The sequence below is a fragment of the Oxyura jamaicensis genome, chromosome 1, assembly GCF_011077185.1.
Source record: "Oxyura jamaicensis isolate SHBP4307 breed ruddy duck chromosome 1, BPBGC_Ojam_1.0, whole genome shotgun sequence".
NCBI lineage: Eukaryota > Metazoa > Chordata > Aves > Anseriformes > Anatidae > Oxyura > Oxyura jamaicensis.
In genome coordinates this window covers 58,224,435-58,250,572 of record NC_048893.1, presented here as the reverse complement: position 1 = coordinate 58,250,572, position 26,138 = coordinate 58,224,435, and the positions used below count along the sequence as shown (strand labels likewise).

Below are 26,138 nucleotides of genomic sequence, written 5' to 3'. Positions count from 1 at the left end.
AGATTGCAAGTCAAGTGTTTTTTTCTATGAACATTGACAGGGTTGCTCAGAGGGTAAGTGTCAAAGATACTTGCTCCTAGATGAGGTGACTGGTTTTACTGTTATATGTGGTATACCAGTGGAAATGGTTTCACTAGTTAAAGCACCAGCGATCTTTGAGTTTCAGGTGAAACACAGGGAAAGAATCAATGTCAGTCAGATGGGAAACAAAATGAGAACGGAGGAGAGTTGTTCCAAATTTCCACGGGCATTGGTGGTGGTATTTAGTGGTCTGGCTTTTACTCTGAAGGATGTGCAATGGATAGGACAGCCCAGTACCTTGTAAAGTTGTTAATTGCCTATGACAAGGATAATGCTGTATTCTGAAGAAAACTCAGTAGCAGCCAAGCATGCTATAAAATGAGATTCTTTAAAAAAATTAATTTGCTAGCCAGAGAATTTTCTTCCATAAAACTCATGTTTCCACTGTCACCAAATTCATGTAAGGATGAGAAGGATGGCTTGTCAATGTGTTCCTTAACATGTCAGGATTTTGTTCCAGGTTTGGAGTCTCTGCTATTTATTTGTCTACGAGAAAGAGAGAAACTGGGTGACAGTGAGGAAAGAATGTGTTTCTATAATAACACTCAACTGTCAGCCCTGAAACTGAAATCTTCATTCAACTTTTTAGGCTCAGTGCAGGGAGCAGCAAAGGGAGCCCCTGTGCTCCCAGCTGGTGCCGGGGAACAGCTGCCAGCTGAGAGAGCCCACAGCTGCCTGCAGCCAGACTAGGGTCTGTAGTGCCCACCCAAGTTCCAAAAGATTCCTATCAGGACCTATCCCTGCACACATGCTCATCCACACAGCATTTTTACAGGGTTTACAGACCCAAGCTCGGCTGCAGGCAGGCTGCTTGTCTCAGTCTTGTGGCGGTGAGGTCCCTAAGGACAGTCCCACTCCATCACCTGCCACAGCAGGGTGGGAGGAAACTGGACAGTTATGTTGCTGATGTCTTGCCTGTCCTTGATGAGTGAGCTGCAGGTTTTCAGTGGTTTGTGAATTGGCTGTATTTCTGTAGCAGCAGCAGTGCACTTAGTCTTAACATTAAAAACATCCCTAGTTTCAGGTGCAGTCCCAGGGTGGGGGAGCCTCTTAAATAAAACCCAAAGCTGTTTTGATATAACTTTTCCTGAAGGCAAAACATTATACTCTTTCTGCCTGTTCTTAGCGGTGACTGACACATTTCATCTGCAATTTTCATAAGAAATGGGTCTGAAGCTGACTTTAGCAGCAAAATTGCAGTTCAACAGTTAACATTTTTGAAAAATAATAAGTGACCAGAAATTACTGTGAAAAGGACAAAAGTTAGCTATCTGCACTGGGGATGTGTGTTTGTAGGTAGTTGGAGATGATAGTAATCTGTGAAGACACTAGTACCAGTAATGGTTGCTGTATTTATATACTGGGAAAGTGTTACTCCCTAAACTGCAAAGTCAGTCCAACTGAAGAGATTCACTTTTGTGGTTCCTTCCTGCTGTGTTTTCACGTTTATTAATCATCTGGGATATATGACACTTGCTGTTGCAGGTTCACTCGGGAAGCTGCTAAGGACTGTGTAGTGCTGGGACAGCATATTCCAGCCGGGGCTGTCATCGAAACCGCAGTTGGACATCTCCACCACAACCCCGAGTTCTGGCCAGAGCCAGAGAAATTCATTCCTGAGAGGTATGTGCTGTAATGCTTTCCATTCTTAGGCTGCAAGCCTTGTTAGGACTGTTGGCGACCAAAGGCCTGCATTAAATCCTATTTCACACGTCAAGGTGGGCGCAGTGCTCCAGCCTGTCCTGTGGAGGCACCGGGTACTGCTGCTCCTTCACAGCCACAGTCTCCCCAAATTCACCTGATGCAGTATTTTCCTCAAGAGGAGTGCAGTTTAATTCAGACCATAAAATATGTTCTTTCAACCAAATCAGACAACTGGTGTATCCTACAGAGAGTGAAAAGTCTGGTCAACAGCTGAAACAGGACTTATGTTTTTAGATGTTTCCCAATCAGATGCTGTAAATAGTGTCACTTCTGGATGTAGAAATTCTCTAGTAAGATAGTGTATTTACTGGCATGCAGCTATGCAGGAAACTCGTACGCTGCCTGATTGATTTAGAGCAGCCTTTTCACCTCAGATCGTGTTATGGTTTGGATATGCTGTGAGCAAGAAACCTATCCCATCTCCCACTGGGAATTTTCTCTCTGTCCTTAAGCTAGGATCCTGGTTTCTTAGCTCTGCCTGGCAAGATATATTTTCACATGGAACTTTTATTATCTCCAGCTGCAGGGACCCCTGTCAAGTTGTGTTTGTGTTACCTTCCCCTACTCTAAAGTTCCTGCGTTGAGTTTATGGGGAAGGCCCACAGAGCCTTAGCTGATCTGGTGCTATGTGAAAGTACAATTTTGTTTTGTAGGCAGCTTTATTTTAAGCTGTTTTATGGACAGCTGTTTTAAGATACTACTGTGTTGAAAAGTCTGCTAAGAAAAAAGTTTATGCTCTGCAAATGACTGGGCGTGATGCAAGGCAGACCAGGGCCATCCTCGCCAGCAGGTCAATGCATGTGTTTTAGGTGTTTTGTCCAGTGGATTCCTCCTGGAGCAAATTTTGGTATGTGCTGTACCAGGCACCTTAAGTCATGAAGAAGAGTAATGTCAGGATTATAGATGCTCAGACCTTTTTTTGAGGAGGCATCTTAGCAATAACTGGAAGTCTAGGTGTTTTTTGTTTGTTTGTTTGTTTTAAGCTAAGTTTATCTAGAAATGTTGTCTTAATTGTTTATTCAACACCTTAACGGTGGTATGAAAGTGCATTATGGGGTAAAATGGTGGCTGCAGTCCCATTGACTCATACAGTGCTGGACGTAATGAATCTGAGATGAATTCCCTTTGGAAATTTCCCTAAGGAATGAAGCATAATTACCAACACCCTCCCCAGCTTATATCAGTTGGTAATGTTAGTAAGAATTATAAAATGAGAGCTTAACAAATAATAAATTAGTTCTGCTATGGTCATTTTTTTTCCTAATATTTCTTTTTGAAATCTGCCTCAGGAATAATACAAGGTAGGCTTTAAATTTACCAGAATGATATATGACGGTGAGCAAGGCAAGAATCACATTAACCCATTTGCATGGAAGTATCCATGGAGTAGTATACAAATCTTATTTAGGGTACCTAAGCATGGAGATAGGGTTAGCAGAAATATGCAGTGTTTCTTTTCCAATCAGAGACTTTTTTTCCAATCCACTTTTCCAATCAGAGACTTATCATGGGCCAGGGTAGAGCCTCACCTTGTTGATTATTTGTTGACCCTAATTAATGGGACCGAATCAAGAATACTCTGTGCAGTATACATCCATCTTTGTAGATGTTAGCAAACAGAATTTACCTTTTTCCTTTCAACCACTGTTCAAATAGTACTTTTGTTTCTTTCCTTATGGAAAAAAAAAGCCTAATTTCTAATGGATTGATATAGTATTTTAGAGCTACCTAGTTAATGCAGGACTGCATGCAAACTGTCATGTTAATCAGTCTCTCCAAGTAGACTGAGGTACTTCAGCTCTAAAAACTGAAGGGTCTGCAATTTCAATGCTTCCCAGCTGGGAACCTAGTCTCTTTGGGCCAAGAGCAGAGAGGAGGGCTGCACTGAATCATAACAATTGTCTTCCATAGTCTGTCCAATCCCATGAGATGATTTCATCATCCCTTGCGAGCTTCAAAGAGAAATTGGAAGGCTAAAACCAATTCCCATTGGTTTGCTTCTGCATTGCACAGCAGGGAAACACCGTTGCTAATTCTACATAGTTTGCATTCCAGTCTGTTGGCTTACTCTTAGCTGTAATCTCTCCCTGGAACATGCACAGGTCTACAGATCTACTGTGTAATTCTTCTGAACATGGTCATTGAATGAAGGCATTTCATTAAAGACGGGTTGCAAGTAATACTTGTGTCTGTCCTCTCCTGGAATCACCAGCTGAAAAAGGCTGATGCCCATAAATCAGTTATCAGTTGATTTAAGGGCATCAGCCCATCAGTATATACTCTGTCAACAGTCCCATTGGTCTGTCCATTAAGAGCAATACAAATAACCACTTCTGAGATGTGAATAAAATAACATGGAATTGGGAGCAAAAAGCATTTCTTGAACGGGTTTCCACCTCTTCACCTTCTAGGTTTACAGAGGAGGCGAAGAAGGAACAACATCCCTTTGCATATCTGCCCTTTGGGGCAGGGCCCCGTGGCTGTATTGGCATGAAGATGGGTTTGCTGGAGACCAAAATGACTCTGCTAAGGATTTTGCAGAAGTTTCGATTTAAGATCTGCCCAGAGACTGAGGTTTGTACATGCAGAGGCTTAAAAGCCTTACTTGTCAACTTCAGTGAGTTGGCAGTGTGTCCTTGACAGGAAAACTGACTTGCCTTTATAGCTTTCTCTTCATTAGAGAAAACCTCTAGAGCCAGTTCCATAATAAGGACAGACAAGAGACCTGGACTGCATTTTTTAATCAAAATGTGTTTGCCCTTATTATTTTTGCAATAAAACAAAAGTTACGCACCTCTGTCTTAGTGGAGAGCAGTGTAGCACCACTGCAGTCTAAATCCATTGATTTATATGGGGTTATCCTTTCTTAGGCTATTAGGGGAATTACCCTTTCTTAGGATCTTAGCACTTTAGTATACACCTATTAGTATATATTATACTGCACCTGCCACTTACTCAGCAGCTCGAGAGTTTACAGAGTTAATTTCTTTCTGTTTAGATCTACAGTATACCTGGGCAACTACTGCCTCAGCCGCTGGCTGTAAATTCTATTTAATATTATACTACCACAGCTGACTGTAAAACAAGCACTTTACAGCTTCCACAGTAATCCTGGTATGAATTGGTCCCCCAGCAAAAATGGCTGTCTGTATGTGGGGCTGTTACGTATACATAAACTAGTACATACAATCTTACATAAGATGTTCTTTTGCCTTTCAGATTCCTTTGCAGCTGAAATCAAAAGCCACGCTTGGACCAAAAAATGGAGTCTACATTACACTAGAATCTCGCTAAAAGAAAATGTACATCCTGAAACCTCTTGGGACAGGACCCCTTGTTTAGTGACTCACTGGGTATAATTATTTTTCAAAACCCCAATGACAGGTAGGAGCCTAAGTCCCACCGAAGGTCAGCAGGTGCTGCCTGATTGTCCTCCTATGGGAGAGCTTCAAATCACTTTTTAAAGCGAGGTCTGGGCTTCACAGTCACTTGGTGGTTTTAAAAGTTGCTGTGAATAGTGTATGTAAAGAAGCAAGCCACTCTCACTAGCTTTTCTACGTTACACTTCCTTTCACTCATCTGTAAGAGGCTTTCTCAATGCTCAAATTCAGTGAACAGAGCAGGTGTTAAATGTACACTAGATTTACGATAGGTTTTAATTACCATTCATTATCTGACACATTCTGCTGATGCACTTTTAAACCCCTACTCCAGAAAAAGCCCAAGAGGCACCACAGTTATAGCAGAAGAACTGAAATTCAGTGCATTGGATTTTATCCTGAACTGTGCTGAAAATCAAAGCTGAGTCTCCTGCACACCTAACCTCTCCTTATGTCTGTAAAGTGGAAAGAGCAGCACCTTCATGCTTTTGAAATGTTTTGAAATACACTTAAATTAACAATTTGCACTTGGCACGTTGCATCGACACGACTGAAAAGGAATGAAGAATTCCCGTTTGCCAGTTAAGTTCCAGTAACTAAGACCAAAGAAATGAGATGGTAGCCATTTTACTGGTTACTGAACTGATATTGAAAAGGTGGAGGAAAATAAGATAGGAATTTAAAGGAAGCAGGAGGACTGGGGAAGATTTAAGGGTAATCAGAAGATGTTGGCATAATGTCTGTTTCACTGCTCTGAAGCCTTTCTTTTCCAAGCGTTGCAGCTGACACCATTGACTAGCTCATTGACTCAAGGAAATTAACAGTGCTGCATGCACTAAAGCCAATGTCCAGGGAGTGGGATCCAAGGCGATCAGTCTCAGCAGCTCTCTTGACTTATGTGACTCTGGAGCAGGTCTTGTCCCAAGTGCCTCACTCCACTCAGGTGGGATTACCAGTTGCTACAGCAACGGATCAATTCAAGCTGTATGGCTGTGCACATCATTTTCACAGCCAGAGCAGCAGTATGCTTCCTGTCTTCACATTCCCTCCATGCTCTTTCCTACTCCTCTACAAAGCCATTCAATCACCACACAACTCATAGGGCACCATACAGCAGTGACTGATTGACTTGAAAACTTCAGGGGGCTGTAAAGCAAGAAGACAAAACCTTTATAGGAGATTATCTCAATTTGAGGGTCTTTTTTTTTTTTTTTGTTAGGTGTTGGTTGTTTTTTATTTTTTTATAAACAGAGAAAAAAATCTTCTGGAATTGTAAGGAAGCACCTTTCAGTTCCTTACAAGTATTGACCTTCTGCCTGTTGATATACTCTGCTAGAGGTTTCCTTAAGTACAGCATGTCTCTTGATGGGATGCACAGAGAAGTGCCATGGCAGCAGTGGGAAGAGACTGACTGCTCAGCTTCTCTGCAAGGATTGCTGGAAGGAGCCATCTGTTCGCTGATCCCTAGCTGTAGTTTCTCTCCAGCAAGCACCTTTTGCTGCCTTCTTCCCACATGCTGCCTTAACACTGATCAAATTACTGTATCTTGCTCCTGGAAGACGTTGTCTTTTTCTTTCATGGGATTTCTTTTTTTTTTGTTTTGTTTTCACCAGAACTGTAGAGGTAGCAGTGAAGTACTAACCTGACATTCACGGATTTGTTCCTGTTTCCAAGGAACATCCCTGTCATGCTGAACAGAAGTGCCCTGTTACAGACAGTGATTTTATGGATTAGTGATGGAGTGACTGCTAGTTGTAAAGCAACACGGTGTATATACTCTAATTTCTACATGTTATTCATCCCTTTTTCCTCTTGGAAATGGTGTCCTGACAGCTGATTTTCTGGTCAGCTTATATATACAAATGACAAAAAGTTGGATGATCCTTGCCTAGAAACTTCCTACCTACCTGACTGAGCAGAAGGCTCATGCCAAAGTCTAACTAACCCAGCCATTAAAGGCTTGTTTGTCTCCTCAATTTTTTATTTTTTTTTTAACCATCTTTCTTTCATACGTAAATTATCAGGTCTTTGTGTTTCATTTTGGAATAATTACTGCAACCTAAATGAAACTGGTGTGTGCTTTTCTATGGGCTTTTCTTATCTGAACAGCACTTATCTTGCCTTCTTATCTGAATCCTGTTTGTACTCTCAGTATTTATCTGAGACAGCGCCACTCATGTAGAGTAGCTGAACAACTCATGTTTCTGGGGCTGAACAGAATGCTATCATCTTGACTGCCATGTTGACTCTGCTGGGAAAAAAAAAAAAAAAAAAAAAAAAAAAAAAAAAAAAACAGTTCTGCAGTAGCCATAACTGTGCATCCCATTTTACGGGCTCAGAAATTGCACTAAGAGTCTTTCCCAGCTACTTCTAAGTTGAACTCAGACAGTACTCATGCAAATAAACTCACCTGAGTGTGAGCTAAAGTCATTATTTTCCAGCTCCCCTGCAAAATTTTTGGTTACCTTCTCAAAAAGGGAACAAGACCAAACTGTAGAGGCTAAACTGTAAAGGAAGTAGTATCTGTTTTCACCTGTCAATCTGTAGTGGTATAGAACAGAGGAAATATTTTTTTTGCATCTGTAAGTCAAGTACGTCATCCCTTGTTCTACACGCAGGCCTAGTGAGACAGCTAGAGAAGTAAGACAGAGAACAGGATGCCAGCTTTCCAGTAATACAGCAAGAGCCCCAAACCATTTCTTCCTCTTAAACAACAGCTGCTGATAAAGCCACCAGACACTGCACAGTCTTTCATTTTACCGGGATACTTAATGATGCTGGGCCTCTCCCAGGCTGCGTGGGCTCAGCAACATGCCTAAGGGAAGAGCTGTGTTGAGGAAACAGCCCTGCCCTGCTCTAGTCCCCTGCAAGCTCTGGCAAAAAGTGAGACAGGAGACTGACAGCAGTGCCCCAAAAAGGAACTGGTAACAGAGTAATAACCACAGGGTGTTTGTGCCCAGATATACCATGGTCCCGAAGTGATCCTGAACAGATTTGGCTCTAGAAGTCAATAATAACAATAATATTATATATATATATGTGTGTGTATATATATATATATTTAAAGTACATTTATAGTTGCAAAATCAAAACATAACCTTGTATCCTAAAGTTAGGGAGAGTTAGCATTTGTGGTACAAAAATGCTTCTTTCTAAGAACAGCAGTTCATTCTGGGGAGGAATAAGGAAAGTGGTTTAAAATAATTTCTCGCCTCAGAAACAGTAAGTGTGTTGTCTTGCATTGGTGAACTGTGGGTATGTTTAAAATTGGGCATGTCTGTTTTACAAATGGGTCTTAGTCAGTCTCTGACATGATATGAAGCAAAGGCTGCTTGGTAATGGAAAGCTTCTATTAAAAACATCTTCTGGGACTTTGCAATCCATTATTGTAATCTGTTGGTATAAAATAGTATTTTTAATGAGAACTGCTGAGATGATAGAAAACCTTTACAGTTTTGTACTTTAGTATCCTTGGAAAAACAGAGTCAGGCATTACAAATTATTATGCTGGATTGATTGCAAATGTGAATGCTCTATTCTAACTTGGCATTAAACCACTGCATTTCTTCTGTATGTGACACTTTCTTAAATGACCAACTTCTCATTTCCTTTTGTTAAACGATGTTTCCATCTTAGACACAGCTTCACCTCGTATCGGAGCCTTCTGTGCAATTACAATAGTACACATGCCAAAAGAATCTCAGACTGACTTGTGAGCTCTTTATTTCATTGCTTGGTTCACACTGGCCCTTCTCTGATGTCTGATCAGTCCCTAAGAAGTTCCCTCCCTGCAGTGCTGGGTGCTATGACTGTGTCCAAGGCAGGATGCAGGTTTCCCTCCATTGGTAGGATTTTTTCAAGGAGAGCTGAGTCTGAGACCAGGCCTAAAATGGGACATGCCAAGGAGCTATTTAGGAGCCAGTTGGACGTAGTCTGTGACGTCTGTCTCCTGGTTAAAATGGGGAGTACCAATAACCCGGGGTATGAAACAGTGAAATGAGTAAGTACCAATCACGCTGGCTGTGTAAGTCATCCCTCCTGGACTTTGTGTTGGAAAAAGCATACTTGGTAAATCAGCATTTCCACAACTCTCATTTGCCCTTCAGCTCAGAGGCAGCCCTCAGCAATGGTTTCTAAGAGGCAAATGTGGGTGCAAGTCCTCTCCAAGCCACGCAGCACTGAGCACACTACCCCAGCTGCTGTCAGCCACCAAAGCTCCTTTTATCCACCACCCCTGCGGCAGGTATCGTGACTGGCTGGTGCACTGCCACTCCTTCGCTACCGCCGCTGATAGACAGGACTTTAACTACCACAATTTATAAAGTCTAGGCAGAATATCCTGACACGCCTGATTACAGGTCAGCCTTGTAAGTGGTGAGGTAGGTTGACCTCTGCCCAGCCTGGTGCAGGGGCAAGCCATACGCTACCATGCTCCGCACTGCACTACTGGCATAGGAAATCTGTTTGGCTTCTGCAGGCTTGCCATCTGTCTTAGCAGAACGGACCTGTTACTAGGAGAAGGAAACAACCTCCACAGCTTATCTTTCTCCTCACGTGGCATGGGAGTGAGTGAGAGGGGGAGATAGAGCGAAAGACTATTATGCTGTTCATGCTGTTTCTTTTGTCTTAAGTAGTAAAGAGAGATCCTTATCACTCAGAAAAGAGGCTCAACTTCATTTTTTGCCTAAAGTTTAGCTTTAATGCAAACAACTTTTTACTCGGTTCATTTCTAAATTCAACCCTGACAGCTGCAGAGGGATTCCACTACTTAACAGCAACATCTTCAAGAGGTTCCCAAGAACTCATAAAGGTCATCAAACACGGTGCTCTTAGACAGAGTAGAGGGGAACACAAGAAATTTAGTTGTTTGAATACCTCTTTATTTGTCATACACAAGAAATTTACCACTGCAGTTTCGAAAGTGGAAAACATGATTTTTCTCTTTTGGGTGTTACTGGAGAAATAAGAGATGACAAAGTAACACACCCAGACATTTTATTCAAGTTAGTTACTTTACTTATGCGCACATTTACACACATGCACGCACACACACAGACACCCACATCCCCATTTATTTCCCCCTGGGAATAAAGGTTTTAAAAATATTAATGGTTTTATCCAAATTAGCCATCAAAATTGTTATTAAAAATATCACAACTTTCTGCATGAAAAATATTTTCAGTTTTTTGGCAAAAGAGTAATGACTTTTCACTTGGTTCAAGTATTCAACAATGCCTTTACCTGTTTCAGTTTATAGCTGGTTATGGTCAGGAAGAAAGGCATACGCCGTCAGTATTCTCATTTGCCATGAACATCCTGATGAACATGTCTTTATTTGGGCAGAAAATCTTTCCTGCACAAGTAGCTCAAGCTTTCCTACATCATACATCATACAGCTGTGTAGGTATAGAATTTAGTACCATGGTATAGTGGTGGACTTTAGTACTGGGTTAAAGGTTGGACTAGATCATCTTTTCCAACCTGAATGATTCTATGATTCCATACTGTCGTCAATGAATGTATTATTTGCTGACATTAGACTCAACCTGTATGTTCTATTACAAATCTTCCAAGAGAAAGAACATAGTCAACTTGCTTTTCCACATACTCAGTGGATTTTACTGGATTTAAAAATGAAAAGGGGTATTTTCATTCAGGTACCATGCTGCTAAGTTTTACAGTTCATATAAAAAGGAGTTCTGCACAACCTTGTTCTGGCTAATAACGGCTCAGCTCCTGGTATACAGCACTGAAGTAATAAAAAGTTGCCTGACAGACACCTGTCAATCAGCATTCAGGAGAATTAAAAAGTGCTTCTAGAATACAGGTAGAGAGAAGCTTTTTTTGGTCACAGAATCACAGAAGTTTTGTCACAGGCTGGAAGGGACGTCTGGAGTCCAACCCCCCTGCTCAAGTAGGATCACGTCCAGGCAGGTTTTGAACATCTCCAGAGAAGGAGACTCCACAACCTCTCTGGGCAGCCTGTTCCAGTGTTCTTTCACCCTCACAGTAAAAAATTTCTTCCTCATGTTTAGATGGAACTTCCTGTGTTTCAGTTTGTGCCCACTGCTTCTCATCCTATGGCTGGGCACCACTGAAAAGAGTGCAGCCCTAATGCCTTGATGCCCTTCCTTCAGGTATTTATTATATACACTGATAAGATCCCTTCTCAGCCTTCTCTTCTCCAGGCTAAACAGGCCCATCTCTCTCAGCCTTTCCTCGTAAGAAGAGGGTGAGGAGGTCCCCTCATCATCTTCATAGCCTTTTTGTCGTACACAAAACCTATCTTAAAGATTTGTGGTAAACTATAGCTAGCAACTACTTTTTGAGGAGCATTAAAGCAGTGATAAATGCAGGATGTAAATATCTAAGCATCAGCAACTTTAATCTTAAGAAAGACCTGGTAGTTCAAGATTTTTGATTATCTGCATATGCCAACCGTACAACACTAATAACATAAAACATCTTTTGGTCAGAACAATTAACTTATTCAACTTAATCTTGAGATTTTAGAAGTTTCAGCTCATTGGCTGAAGACTACTCACAGTCAACTACTTTTATTTATTTATTTATTTATTTATTTATTTCCAGCAAAGAAGCCCTGACACCTTGATTACATAGGTAACCAGTGTGTCTCCTGCCACTAAAGGGGCAGTACCCCTAACGAGAGCAGGAGATAGTCATTCCCTGTCTTTCACAGCAGTTATAAAAGAAGCATGAATATACTTCAAATAAACAGTTTATTGCTAATCAAGCAGTACAAGCACTGCATTTCACTCCTAAGCGTGATAGCATGATATTCTTAAATAAGATGTTGCCTTCTCTTTTCTTCACCCCACACCTGCCAGCACTCTCTCATTTGTAGGCACAGCAAAAGGCATGAAAACTTTGTGCTCTCACAAACCTAAACAAAGAGGTTAGTTACTTGATAAAAGTCATCTGCTTAAGTATCACAGCTCAAAGCACCCTTGTTCTGGTTCATATCTTTGCTACTTGTTTTAAATGAGGAAATTAACAAGTGAAAACAAGTCTCTGTTCCTGTTCAACAAAGGCAAATTTAATTTTCAAGGCTTTGTTGGTTATGTAGGGACAAAAAAAAACAGTGCTGCTAAGAATTTATGCAAAGAGTTAACTACAAGAGGCAGGCTGTACAGTCTCATTTGCAAACACTTCAATGTCTACCGTTGTAGGAGACTATTAAAAAAGCAGGTTTTATCAAATTTTCAGCTAAAAAGGAAGAATGCGACAATCTCTGAACGATGAACATTGGTAAAGATCTATCCTGAAACAAATGTAACAAAATGTTATTTAAACTTGGCAGCCATAGCCAATCTTCATGTTACAACCATCAGTGGCTCCATCAAGTAAATGCATAGAAGCCTCAGAATGCTAGGCGTACAGGAAAAGCTGACACCTGATAAAAACAGGAGAAGGACTGAGGATTTTAATTCTAAAACATCCTTTGTGTCTTTTTACCCCTTGTTTTCTATTGCACAGGAAGGATAGAGAGAATAAACATCTAACTGCTCACCTGCCCAAGTACATAACTTACAAAAATCACTTTTCTCAGCTATGCCAACACTAGACAAGTGTTTGTACGAGCTAAACATAACAGTGATTTTTTTTGGTGCTACCACAGTCTTACACTTATCTGGTCAACATATTCTATGAGATACTCTGGATAAATCTGCTGCTTCTCAAAGATGACAAAGATAGAAGGGTTTGAAAAGTTATTCACACAACTGTCATAGAAGTTCTGGTCATCCTTCAAGGGAGGACGAACATAAGAAGAATTACCAAGAGTGAACTCTCCCACCAGCACTCGTGCCAGAAACATGGTCTTGGGGGATGAGTCTTCCCTGCAGTAGTTGTCAGAATAAGATGCATCCCTTGCAAAATAACTTCCTGCAAAAAAGACACCAAGACAGAGTTGGTATGACACCAGAATTGCAGGGAAAGATAGGATACAATGTAAAAGCACACTCATGACCATGAAGCAGTTCAGGAATGACCCTTCTAAAGCCTTCACTTGTCCTGTATGTCCTTCTTAATGAAAATGACCACTATGTATTACCTACACTTTTATTTTCCATAACATAGATATTAAAAAGCCACACAAGCGATGTTTTAAATATGATCATATTCCTCAAAGGCTTGCCTCCTGACCCCAGCCTTCCACCTTCTCCACCCTCACCCAAGTTCCTCTCTTGATGGAGGCTACTAAAAGTCATTGAAACTACTTCAGATAGTTTCTAAGTATTCAGCTGCATGGGTGGATAGTCAGCATGTCTCGTGACTATTCCACTTCATAAGTTGAGCTTTTCCTGTATTCAGGACAGTGGGCAGGAATATAATTTTCTATCAAGGCAAAAAGCTTGTAACCAGGATGGCATTTATGCTCCTGGCAAAAAAACAATTAATGCCATGTTGCTTTTTGCAGGAGCTGGGAGAAACTGCAACTGAGGTAGGCCTGGACTAAGCTTGTTTGTTTTTGTTCAAGGACAGAATGGAGCACAGAGGCCACGGCTTTTCATTATGCCTTAGCCCCAAATGATCATTGCCAAAGTCACACACATTGTTCACAACAAGCCCCAGAATGGCCAAGTGCTCCCTTTCTAACTTTACACCTCTGCAGTAGCTACTGAGATATTTTTAGCAAGCCTAAGCTTAATGAAAGAGCTGAAAAACAACCTTTGCCATAGACTGTTCCATGAAGGCCACAGATCCTCCAGTCAAAGTTTTGCTGACAGATGGCATCAACGTGTTTTTTGCTGGTCCCATGAAATAAAAAACGCTCATCTGTCTTTCCACCATTGCTCTTCTGCATTTGTTCCTTCTGCCTGCAATGAGAAGCAGCATCATTGTAGTTCCACAGGGACTAGACAGGTTCCAGCTGTACTAGCGCTCAGAGACAAAGTCTGAAAATGCCTACGTTTTGGGTGGACACAGTACAGTGTTTTCTAGCTGGGTATGAATATGCTTTCATGTTACACAAATCTCCAGATATTTAATAAGTAAAAATGCTTTTGTTCCATTCACTGCTTGGGAGACGGGGTGAGATTACCATTACTTGCTAAACACAGGAGTTCATGTTAAGGCTTTCTCTCAATGAGTGCTGCACTGAGTTGCAAAAGCTTTCAGTTCCAACCAGCTTCAAAGCAGTGTTAGCTCCAGATGTGACCGACTTCCAGCTTCAAGGCTGCAGTGGAAAGCAGCTGGCCTGGACACAGGCCTGGCAGACATCAGAACTATTTGCTCAGAAGAAAGGTTTCCTCCCACCGAGCTCATCTGATTATTCTGAGCTCTACGTCTTGATTGAGTTCTGGTTTGCTGGTACATCTTTATCTGTGTGTTGATTCTGGCTAGGTATTTCAGTGGGGGAGTGGAAACAGATTGTGAAACACAGCTGCATTTCAGGAATGCTTGCCTATCTTTAGCATACAACTAACTGCAGAGACAACAAACTTCATACACACATACCAGAACAGTACTTTACACGTACCATTGATACAGTTCCCAGAGAGATGGGTTCTGAACTCTGCGAATCCTTTTAATAACTGTTTTTGGCATTGTGCGTTGAAAGTCCGCCTTGACTTTCTTGTATTCATCAGAAGAACTGTCAAGATCAATCAGCTGTAGGGGAAGAGATTAAAAAGCTGCTCTCATCTTTAACTAAATCATAACAAAGCCACCCTACCTAGTGCACTACTCAGACCTTTAAAGTCTTTTCTGTGAAATAGAGATACGAACGGCAAAAATACTCTTGGATAAAAGGCAGACTAGAAATCCCCACGCTCTAAAAGTGAACTCAGCTAGGGAACATGAACTACTAAGGGTTAAGACACCCAGGTTGCTTGCCCATGGGACATTGAAGGAGCTGCATACTTTTGTGCAACCAACCCCTTTTGCTCTCTGCGCCAGATACACGTGCATGCACCTATTGAACAGTACCTAGATACATAGAAGAAATGAGTACATAAAAACAAAGAATGAAGAATTTATGTTGCAGCAAATCAACGAGTACCTCTACACCCGTGATCCTTAAATCTTTATAGTTTATCTCTCTACAGCCAGTGAACACAACCTCCACTGCCTGTCAGGTTTTGAAATAAATTGAAAAGGCTTTATCAGATCAACCATTTTAGGGAAGAGTAGGGACACGCTGCCAAAAATCAGTTCCTGAAATAACAATCCTGAAAGCAAGCAAAGTTTTCTACTTGCATGTTTCCCTGAAAAACATCAAAAACAAGGAAGGCTAACACTGACATTCCTTATTGACAACTTGTTGAGGACATGCACCTTACATTTTTCAGGTTAGCCATTTTAATGATTCATATCAGAACTCTTCTGTAGGCAAAATTACTACAGTTGACAGAGATGGTGGTGGAGACAGGCAAAAAGTCAACAAAGGTAAGTCATGCAGCTATGAACTGGTTGTGTTACAGAGGTAAAAAAAAGTTCACTTCACTGGAGTTATGCTAACATCCCCATGCTAACCTGATTTCAGCAATGCTCCATAGATGTACAGCTGTCTACTTACATAAACCTCAGGGACTGGCTACCCTCAAGTTTAGGGGCACAGTTCATCTCTGATGTTTCAGGACATGCTGGGCTGCTTTTAAAGCTAAGCATCTTGGGCATCAGTAACAGTCTTGCTAATATGTTAATTTGCCTTCAGGCCAGTTTGCCAAGGACTGGGATTAATATGTAGCAGTGAAAATCAATGCTGTCATAGTTACACTATCACTATTGCTAGATTAAACTTGGTTCCAGTTTCACCTCTAGGCTTGCCCAGTGTATTATCAGGCTCAAACTCACCAATACCTCTGCATTATGTTACACATGAAACAGTCATTTACAAGGGCACTGTGACATAACAAGTCTGCATACAAGAACAAGATGGAGAGATGAAACAAAAACCTCCAAACCTTGAATCCCAGGTCAGGCAGGGCGGATTTGTCCCAGTGAGCTGGAATACCCTTAAATTCTTCTGTACGCTTAAAGCCCCTGTACATTACAAGACATTACAGATAGGCAATTAAAACACAACAAATACTTACATTTTATATGCATATGATACTAAATATTTTTGCCAAGTTTAGGGAAAATACAGGCAACTTAACATATTCAGAAACATTTCAAAATTGCCTTTTCAGTTCAGCAGATGAAAATATTTTTCCAAATCATTATGTCAAGACTTATGGCAGGAAGGAAGATGCCAAATGAGCAAGGAATTTAGATATACACTGAACTAAAGATGAAACTGATTCTCTTAGTTGCAATCAGTTGAATCTACACATAAAAGCCTTGATAAACTGGGCTAGGTACATAAAAATACGTCCACTATCATATCCGTATGTCAGAAACAGGACAGATGCAGCCCTCCCCTGCTACTTTCATCCCCATTTCTGTTAGTGTGTTTAGCTGCTCCTTCTTGTGTTGTTTAAAGAAACCAAAGTGTGCTGCAAGAGAATGGTTAAAAAAAAAGCTGTTTGTTACATGAAATTACATAAAACTTCTTTTGCAGAATCCCACCTTTTGTCTCCACCTGTGCCAACTACTATGTACCTCTCAGATCACCTGGTTGTTCTCACAATAACTGTTTCTAAACTCATACCTAGCTTTGAAAACAGATCTCAGATCTCAGAAAAGGCTAGTGTGCATAAACTTTATTGCTTCCATGTGTATCAGCTGCTTTAATACAACAGCTCCCTGTAATAAGCAGCTCCTCACAACATTGCTACATGTTGACTTATCTCCTACTTTCTGTGGGTATGCCCCAAATTCCTTCACCCCCAAGGCTTCTGAGTTGCTTTAAAGCTGTTGGCCAGGCTGGAACATTGACCTGGCTACACACTGATGTAGGAAGGGTATGTCCCTCCTCCAATTGCCTTAACAGCTGCTCCTTCACCTTAACACGCTTCAAGATACTATATTCACAATGCACTATTTATTATCCATCACCCTAGAATGAGCAGTTGCATGTAGTTTACCTTGTTCTTGCCTTTTCTACCTCTGTCTGACACACAAATTTAGGTCTTCTGCAAACTTCTCTCTCTGTTCCATAGCGAAGGTTTTTCTGAATCATGGCTGGGAAAAAAAAAAAAAATGTTTTGGTTTAACCTGGCATGCAATTAAAGCACCACACTGCCATTTGCACACTCCCCCGCAGTGGGATGGGGGAGAGAGTGGAAAAAAAGGTAAAAGTGCAAGAACTCATGAGCTGAGATGAGGTTTAATTGGAGACAGTTTAATTGGAAAGGGAAGAAAATAATATTAATAATTAAAACAAACAGGTGATGCACAACACAATTGCTCACCACTCACCAAACAATGCCCAGCCAGTCCCCAGGCAATGGCAACCCCCCCAGCCAGCTCCCCCCCGTTTTGTTGTTCAGCTTGATGTCGTATGGTATGAGATGTCACTTTGCTCAGTTTGGGTCAGCTGCTCTGGCTGTGTCCCCTCCCAGCCTCTTGTGTGCACCCAGCTTACTTACTGGTGGGGCAGCACAAGAAGCCTGAAGTCCTTGACTCAGTGTAAGCACTGCTCAGTAACAACTGAAACACGTTGTGGTGTCAACATTATTCTCATCCTAAATCCAAACCACAGCACCATGCCAGCTACTCTGAAGAAAATTAACTCTATCGCAGCCTGTCCTGAAACCTGGACACAGAACAATCAGCACGGTGTTTCAGAAAGCCTTTGCAATGCAGCAAAATTTGACAAGGTGTTTTGCCAAAAATGCTGGAAAAAAAAAAAAAAAAAAGAAAAAAAAAGGAACCAAGCTTTTCTTCTTGTCACACACAGGGAAGCCAGAGGAGGATGTGGAACCCACAGTCTATCTGTATAGCTCAAAGAGAATTCAGGTTTCCAAGAAGGATTCCAGCTTCAGTTTTGCTTTATAAGCTTTATAAGGAATGATAGACACCAGATGAATATTTTCTCTTCATGGTTCCATTATCCACTCTTACCCGAAGATGTATTTGGTTGCCACAGTGAGTTGTGTTATGTTAGCTACTTTTTTCTTGACACATCTGTGCTTCACATTTATTCACAATTACAGCAGTCTGAGGCAGATAGGAAATATGAATTGGATCAGCAAGAGAAGCGTGTCTTGAATGGAGTGGAGTGATGGATCTCTCACAGGCCTGGGAGCACGGGCTGTGAAATTAGGCCCTAAAATTCGTGAGGGTGTGCCAGCTGTTGGAGAAAATCATGTATTTGTTTTTGAGTAATTAGAATACGTTGAGAATGTGTGGCCAGTCTTTTCCTCAATCGGCTGAAGGCTTCAAACTTACTTGCTGTACTCAGTTGAAAATCTCCCGTCTTAATGGTCTCAAGTAGCGCCAGGAGAGGTTTAGATTGGACATTAAGAAGAATTTCTTCATGAGGGGGTGGTCAAGCATTGGAATAGGCTTCCCAAGGAAGTGGTGGAGTCCACATCCCCGCAGGTGTTTAAGAAATGTGTGGATGTGGCACTAACGGACATGGTTTAGTCATGTCAGTTGATCGTTGGACTTGATGATCTTGAAGGTCTTTTCCAACCTTGATGATTCTATGATTCTATGAAAAGGATCATTGTAAAATATCTACTTTTGCTCCATGGATTGTATTCTCTCCTTCTCAATTTGCAATCAAGATACTGTCTTCCTACATGTATTTGTAGATTTCCATCCCTACTAATGAAAGCTAACAGCTATCATAGGCCATTCATTTTTACTGACCACCACCGGCACCAGCCACCTCTTGGCACTACCACCCACCAAAAGCAAGCTTTGGAAGAAGAAGTCTCCATTGCATTTATTTGCTTAGGTTACTAAAAAAGCCAAAACCTTAGGAAAGGGATTAATTTACTACGCAGTTTTCTCTTCTGAACCAACAGGTTTCCCCACCATATAGAGAAGATTCTAGTACTGCTTTCAAGTGAATTGCAAACAACATATGCCCTTTCTGCTTGTTTTCTTGATGCAGAATGAGACCGTAATGGGGAGCTGGATCAAAGGCAACTACAGCAACACGACAGTCCAGGCAGGTTGATTGTTTTCCACAGTCTCTGAAAAGGACACTTGGGAAAGCTGCTGCATTAGAGAGGACAGCTATATATTCTTAACAAATGGCTTAAATTTCACAAACTCCTGGGAAACACATCTTTGTACTTTGACACACTCAAGGTATTTCCTCAGCCCTTCCAGACAGGCAGAGATATGCAAAGAAAATGTCTGCATAAATCTTGCCAAGCTAAAGAATCACCTCACACCTTGCCCAAGTATTCATTATTTCTGCTAGCCACTGATTAAAGCAAACCAAAAGTGAGCTTGCCAAGTCTTCCAGAAGCTTCTCAGCATCAGTGTTGGTACTAGCATCAATGGTAAGTTACCCTTTCACTGGCTGGTAGACATTTTTAAGCCTAGCACAAGAACTCCTAAAAAAAAATAAGGTTTAGAGGAATAGGGAAACCGTTGTTCTTATTCTGAGAACTTTGACAGGAGCTCTGTCTCTGTGAGCAAACGCAGATCGAAGTTACAAGAGGAAAAATTCATCTCCTGCAGTAATGTAGTTTAAAACCATAAATGACCTGGCAGAGAGGAAAAGAGAGAGAAATGAAGCAAACAAACAAACAACAAAAGGCAAATGGAACATACCTCCAAAATTGAGTTCATATTCATGTTTTCCAGCTTTGAAGTGCAGCTTCGGAGAACTTTTGGCTATATAAGCTTTCTCCAGGTCATCACTGGAGACAGTGGCAGCTGCATGATCATCATCCTGTCAGGCCAAAACCAAAGAAAAACAGAGATTCTCCTGGTCTGTTTTATACAAACAAGTTCAAAAACCAACAGCTGTCATAAGGTGGTTGCAGTCTGTACCAGACTTTATGCGTGACAGTAGCTCTCATGCAAAAAAAAACATCTATCAAGCAGTTGAAAACTGTGGAAACTGCCCCTAAGACAAAGCAAAGAGTATTATGAAGCCTGAAGTTACACAGCAAAGAGTTGGCAGTGACCACTATTACTGACACTGCACATTCACCAACAGGCCTTAGCAAAGACACGGAGTGCTACTGGAACCTCAGAAAAGGAAGTTTTAGTTTGGAGCAGTGAAAAGAATGTATTAATGTGATCCTATCTGACATGACTCACCGAAGAATTATCTGTCAATAATGACTATGACTCACCAGTGACTATGACTCACTCTATCTGAACCAGTCAAATACACAGGGAAGCATCTCATTAGACATTTAAAGCCCATCTGTGAAGTGTGTGTGAGAGGGAGGGGGTGAAAAAAGAGAGGATATAAACAAACACTGTGCACTACTCAGTAATTCTGCACTCTTAGTATAGAGCTGAGATTCTCCCCAGTTCTCCACACTTACTTTCTTTCCATACTCCTTCCACAGACCATATTCATCTTTCCAGTACCAGATCCATTCTGTTGTAAGAATGAAGTGAGGGGGTTTGGTCACAGAGGAGGCTGTAGAAAGACGTCTAACCTTTCCGAACCCACAGTACATATTCAGAAATGAGATGCAGGACAAGCCAGAGCCACTTTCAGTAACCACGTTACTAAATCTGTTAAGAAAAAAAAAAAAAAAGAAAAAAAAAAAGAAAAAAAAAGTTTGTGAAGCTTTGCACATAGTTTCAGAAGCCTGCCACAAATCTTCAAATTAAGTCAACATCACTCAAGAGCAGAATACAAACCTGTCGTTTCCACAACAATACCGTTCTGTCTTGTGTTTGTACATATTTTTCCTCTTCAGGCATGCAAGGTATTCTAGCAGTTCCACAGTGGGGATAGGGATGGGGCCGGGAAAGGGTAGAAAAAATCCCGTGCTACCTTCCCATCCTCCACATCAAGAGGTGAAAGAGAACATTACTTCTAATAATGGGGTCAAACTGCATTGACAAGTTCAACCAAAGACAGACTTTCAAAAGTACAAGTGACAAATCATCATCCTTCTAAGGTTTTCCTTAGTGAGGAGTAAGATTTCCTATGGCATCAGCAGTAGGAACTATTTATCTACTTTTTCAGAGCAAGAAATACTAGAGTCAGATCATTCCCATAAAATAATCGAGGCAGGTTGTCAGGTTGTCCCTGGCCAGCAGCCAGGTACCCACAGAGCGGCTCGCTGACTCCCCCTCCTCTTACCTCTCCTCTTCAGCAGGACAGAGGGGAGAAAAGAGGAAGAGCAAATGCAAGAAAACTTATGGGTCAAGGTAAAGGAAGCTTACGAAGTGAAGGGAAGAGGGGGAACATAATATATAACTAATGATTTTAAAAAAATCAAAGAAAAGCAAATTGCTTCCCACCTCCAGGCTGCCCAGCAAGTCTCTGAACAGCCGCCGTCTTGGAAAACCCAAAACTCGATCCCTCTTCTTCTAGCCCTGTTTTTATGGCTGAGCATGACATTATTGGGAAGGAATATCCCTTTGGCCAATTCAGGTCAGCTGTCCTAGCCGTGTCCTCTTCCACTTTCCTGCCCACTCCCAGCAAACTACTTTGTGAGGGGGAATTGGGCTGAGAGGGGCAAACAGAGAAAACCTTGACTCTGTGCAAGCACTGCTCAGCAAGGACTAAAACACTGGTCTATCAAGAGTGTTTTAGTTACTAATCCAAAACACAGCTCTGTATGATCTGCTAAGAAGGAAGTTTTAACTCCATCCCAGCCAGACTACATGTGGTAACCCAGGGGGTCCTATACAGACTTTGGGCATGCATAAATCACAACGGATCAGATCTCCAGCAACAGCAGATCATTGAATCTAGGTCAGCAGAAGAATGCCAAACAAGTCTAGTTCTATAATGACTGCAGTAGAATTGCAGAAATTTATAGCCACTAAGGACCTGGTCCAATATTGCACGTCCAGAGGGCAAACTCCAAACACTATTAAATCTTGTAAGAGTTTATACCTGATGTTATTGGGGTCACAATATGCTTTTTCTATTTCTTCCATATTCTTGAAGTCCTTCCAGGTATTACCATCAAAGACCTGCCATCTATATGGCAAGTGAAAATGAGTTCTGATACACTTGTCTATGGAAGTAAAATGAAAAATAAGACGCATTATTTTTAGAGTCTTTGAGGAAGACTCCAACATTTGAGGCACACACGTACACTTAGCTAGTGAAAGTATCAAACACACAGCTATGGCAAGTGTTCACCTATGGAATCATTACAAGCAATACTTCAGAATATTTCAGCATGATCAAGAAAAACTTGACCCAATTTTGTATGATTAACCAACCTAGTCCCACAGAGATATTACTGAAAAAAACAGTGTTCAGTTTCAGTTTAGCAGATAGCTCATTTAAAGACATCAGGAAGTCAATAGGCTTAAGAGTCCAGTAACTATTCCACTAGTAACAGAAACTGTGGTTGCAGTATCGCAGGAATCACAGGTGTTACTCAGAAATCACTCAACGAGTCAATAGGCAGTCATTCCTCAATAGCAGTGAAGAACAAAACACCAGTACACATATGCATAAATTTCAGGCTAGCTTTCATGGTAGAGGAAATGGCAACATAACAAGACAGAAAGGCAAGATGACTGCACCACAGTTTGTATGAGATGTGCAATACCTCAGAGCTATCACAAGTCAAGAACATTAAGAAGGAAAAGGATGACAAAAGGACATCCCAACAAAAAAAAGTGGCACAGCGGCATTTTTCTGGACAAGTCAGAACATTTTCAAAGGGATACTGAGGTCAGACAGATGAAACAGAAGAATGCTGGATGACACAAGGGAGAATGCAGAATTCAGAGTGTCTTTTGTAGTTATTTGGCAACAGAATGCCCATCTTTCAGCAAAACCTTAGGTGAACCCAGCTAAAGTAGCCAATCTCCAACACAGGCCAGTATTAGACATTTCAGAGCACGACAAAACAACTCTTTTGTATGGTAAATGGGGTCGGTCAAACACTTCCTTAACAGCACTCAGCATTACGATGCGATTTAACTAAAGATAAGCATAAGATCCCAAGTTTCCCTTTTCTATGGAAAACGTCTATCACTTTCAGTTTCTCAGAAAATGCAAATAGACTGGACTTGCTACAGTCACAACCTACCTTTAAAACCACAGCTTTTGTACAGATGATACAAACAGATCTGTTCTGATTCATCATTATTTGTAGATGAAGACTCCTGGCTAGAGCTGTGTTTTCTCTCTAGAGGGGGAAATTATAAGCCTTATTAATACACTTTGTTTCAATAAGTCTCTTACAAGTGCAGCTATAAAGATGTCTTTTATAACTTCATATGCACAAGAGTCCTGTCCCTTATCCACCCTTCTTAAATTTCATTTTCTTATAGCTGCTGAATTCCTCAGATGCAGTTGCTAGCTGTCACCACAAAATAAGAATTGAATCCAATGCCTCTGCATTTCTCGATGGACTTATGCGTGCATTCCATGCAGTTGTTCAACATAGGCAGCTATAAAATTCAAAGTCTCAAAATGTGATACTTTTTTAAATCAAAGCACACCTAAAGAAACAATAACTACAGGAAGAATAGAAGAGAGAAACATACACACACTTGGATTCTCCATTCTGGTATCGATTTTTTTCTAGTTAAATTATAGTACATGACAATTCTAAGGAACTTCAAAATAAAAGAACAAACAAAATATTGTATCTCTGAGAAGCATCTAGGATACTGCTCTGTGAGTTCTCGTGCTAGGCAATGGCTATTTAAAAGAAAAAAAAAAAAGAGAAAATAGTTTATAATCACACAAATGCAACTTCTATTCTCAAATGGTTCTCTACCCTTGTTAATGTGTTTTCATAAAGAACATCAAAGATCTCCTGATCTCCAGTTACAGTTATGGTTTTCTAACCCCCATTTTAATTAATTGATTTTTTAACAAAAAATCCAAGGACTATATTTCTCAGACAACCGTGCCTTGAAATCCACTCCACTTGAATTTAAGACAAGTCTCTGCCAATGACTTGGGTGCAAGGTCCATCCTAAAAGATACATCAGGATGCGGAATTCAATTTCCTCTTTCTCAATGGCATCTGTGTGAATATTCACTATGGTGACTCTTCCGGTGTTTTCAAAAGATGATATGATTTACCTTTGCATGGGGAAGACTTGTTGTCTTCTATGTCATAAAAACTTCCGTTGCTATTTTGTATGGCATACATATTCCTATAAATAGAGGGTAGTTTCTGAATAATGTCTGGGCTTATTCCCTGTTTCTTCAGTTTCTTGTAACATTCTGACTTTAACAAGTCATGGGATCTCTTGCAGCTGCTGCCAAATCTGCACTGTCCCCTCAAAAAGTACTGGCAAGCATGCAGCTTGGTGCAGGTCTCTTTAAAAGTACAAGATCCATAAGGTCCATCACCTTTGTTGTAATGCAAGCAGACCTTGAGTAAGAAAAAAAAAAAAAAAAAAAAAAAGACAATTTAAAGATTCAAGTATAACATGCACATATAGTCAGACTGTTTGAATTCAAGAAATTTTACATTTGCATTTAGAAGACATAGAAGTTTTTCTTATTGTTTTCCAATTGATTACTTGATAGTTTTTTCATTTTCCCTGCTAATGTCCAGAAAGATCTTTCACTAGAAAACAGCCGTGTTATTGACATTCTCAAGCAAATAGTATTTTGCTCTATATCACATAAGTGTAGGACAGCAGATTTTATTCTGTCACTACCCTAAATCTCTGGTTTTCTAGTTTAGGAATAGTGAAATTTTTCAACCTGAATTTGAGTCTGGCTGGCATGGAGTTAACTTCCATGTTCCAGTTTCTTCATAGCAGGCTGTATGCTGCTCTGTTTTGGATCCGAGACCAAAACACTTCTGATAACATACCAGCGTTCATCAGTAGCTGAACACTGCTTGCACAGCCAAGGCTTTGTCTTGCCCCCACACCTCAGGAAGGCTGTAGATGGGCAAGAAGCTGGGAAAGGACAAAGCTGGAATATCTGACCTAAAGCAACCAAAGGAATGGCCCATACCTTATAACATAAAGCAATAAAAACAGAGGGGCTGAGGGGTGTCCTCTTACAAAGTGCCTGTTGCTTGGAGACTGGCTGGGCATTGCTCTGCTTGTGAGCAGGGGTGAATATGCAACACTTCATCTCTTCCCCTCTTTCCTCCACTTACTAAACTGCCTTTAGCCTGACCGTCACTCACATTTTTCCACTTTTATTCTTTCAACTTTCTCGCAACTGTCCTGCGGGGGGTAGGGGAAAGGGGAGTGAGCAAGCGGCTGAGTGACTGCTCAGCTGCCAGCCAGGGACAACTTGCTGTGCAAGAGAGAAAGAGATTCAAAGTGTTACATTTGGATTATGCTAGCTAAACTGATACCTAACATCTGCAGCTAACATCAAGCCTCTTCCTTCCACTTTGTGAGGGTCACCAAAATGGGCATAAGAAACCATCACACCACTGCTCACCTCTGGTAGGAGGGAGGGATCGTTTTGAAGCAGAAGCTGATGAAGTTCATTACTGCTAAAATTCTCAAGTCCATATTGTTTTAAAACACGGTGATTGTGGTCTGAGTAGAAGTCGTGAACAAACTTGCATTCCTTCCTACAAGTTAAGAAAGCCAAGTGCAAAATGAATGTAACGTACTGGCACAGTTGTGCTACCCCATCTATATTACACTAAACATTTTTAAAGGCACATCAAATTAGTTTCAGAAAAATCTGCAGCACGGCCTTATAAAGTAATTACGTGATTTGCACAGCAGACTACGAAATTACCCTGAGGGTAATTACCATGCTATTTCTGATTTACAGCCATTACAGCAATACCGCTGCCTGACAATATCGGCGTATTTGACCTGCAGCTCACACCTGTGCACAGGGAAACCCGAAAAGCCATGCAGTGTTCGCTCCTGCTCGTCCCAGCACACACACTGCTTGGCTTCGTGAGGTCCCAGCACACACAGCTCGGCTTTGTGGGGTCCCTGCACACACTGCTCGGCTTTGTGGGGTCCCTGCACACACTGCTCGGCTTTGTGGGG

The 26,138-nt window shown here is 41.1% G+C and overlaps 2 protein-coding genes across 10 annotated transcripts in view; one reads left to right on the top strand and one right to left on the bottom strand.

Annotated features, from left to right (window-relative positions):
- Positions 1-8,868, top strand: part of TBXAS1 (thromboxane A synthase 1) — a 242,014-nt gene extending 233,146 nt beyond the window's left edge. For 8 of the 9 annotated variants that reach the window (XM_035343262.1, XM_035343278.1, XM_035343270.1 and 5 more), the window contains 3 exons: positions 1,567-1,704; positions 4,197-4,359; positions 5,005-8,868. In XM_035343262.1, coding sequence (XP_035199153.1) covers positions 1,567-1,704; positions 4,197-4,359; positions 5,005-5,079 — 376 coding nt within the window. In that variant the 3' untranslated portion in view covers positions 5,080-8,868. Of the gene's footprint in view, positions 1-1,566; positions 1,705-4,196; positions 4,360-4,465; positions 4,654-5,004 lie in introns of those variants that run through there. The other variant, XM_035343296.1, reaches the window with a different exon arrangement.
- Positions 8,869-12,088: 3,220 nt separating this feature from the next.
- LOC118160387 (protein mono-ADP-ribosyltransferase PARP12-like) overlaps positions 12,089-26,138 on the bottom strand; it is a 15,781-nt gene continuing 1,731 nt past the window's right edge. The window contains exons 3-13 of the mRNA XM_035315057.1: positions 25,567-25,702; positions 24,235-24,529; positions 23,228-23,326; positions 22,072-22,195; positions 20,537-20,732; positions 19,809-19,929; positions 17,159-17,255; positions 16,094-16,172; positions 14,668-14,798; positions 13,857-14,005; positions 12,089-13,070 (exon numbers count right to left, since the gene is read on the bottom strand). Coding sequence (XP_035170948.1) covers positions 12,796-13,070; positions 13,857-14,005; positions 14,668-14,798; positions 16,094-16,172; positions 17,159-17,255; positions 19,809-19,929; positions 20,537-20,732; positions 22,072-22,195; positions 23,228-23,326; positions 24,235-24,529; positions 25,567-25,702 — 1,702 coding nt within the window. The 3' untranslated portion in view covers positions 12,089-12,795. The remainder of the gene's footprint in view (positions 13,071-13,856; positions 14,006-14,667; positions 14,799-16,093; positions 16,173-17,158; positions 17,256-19,808; positions 19,930-20,536; positions 20,733-22,071; positions 22,196-23,227; positions 23,327-24,234; positions 24,530-25,566; positions 25,703-26,138) is intronic.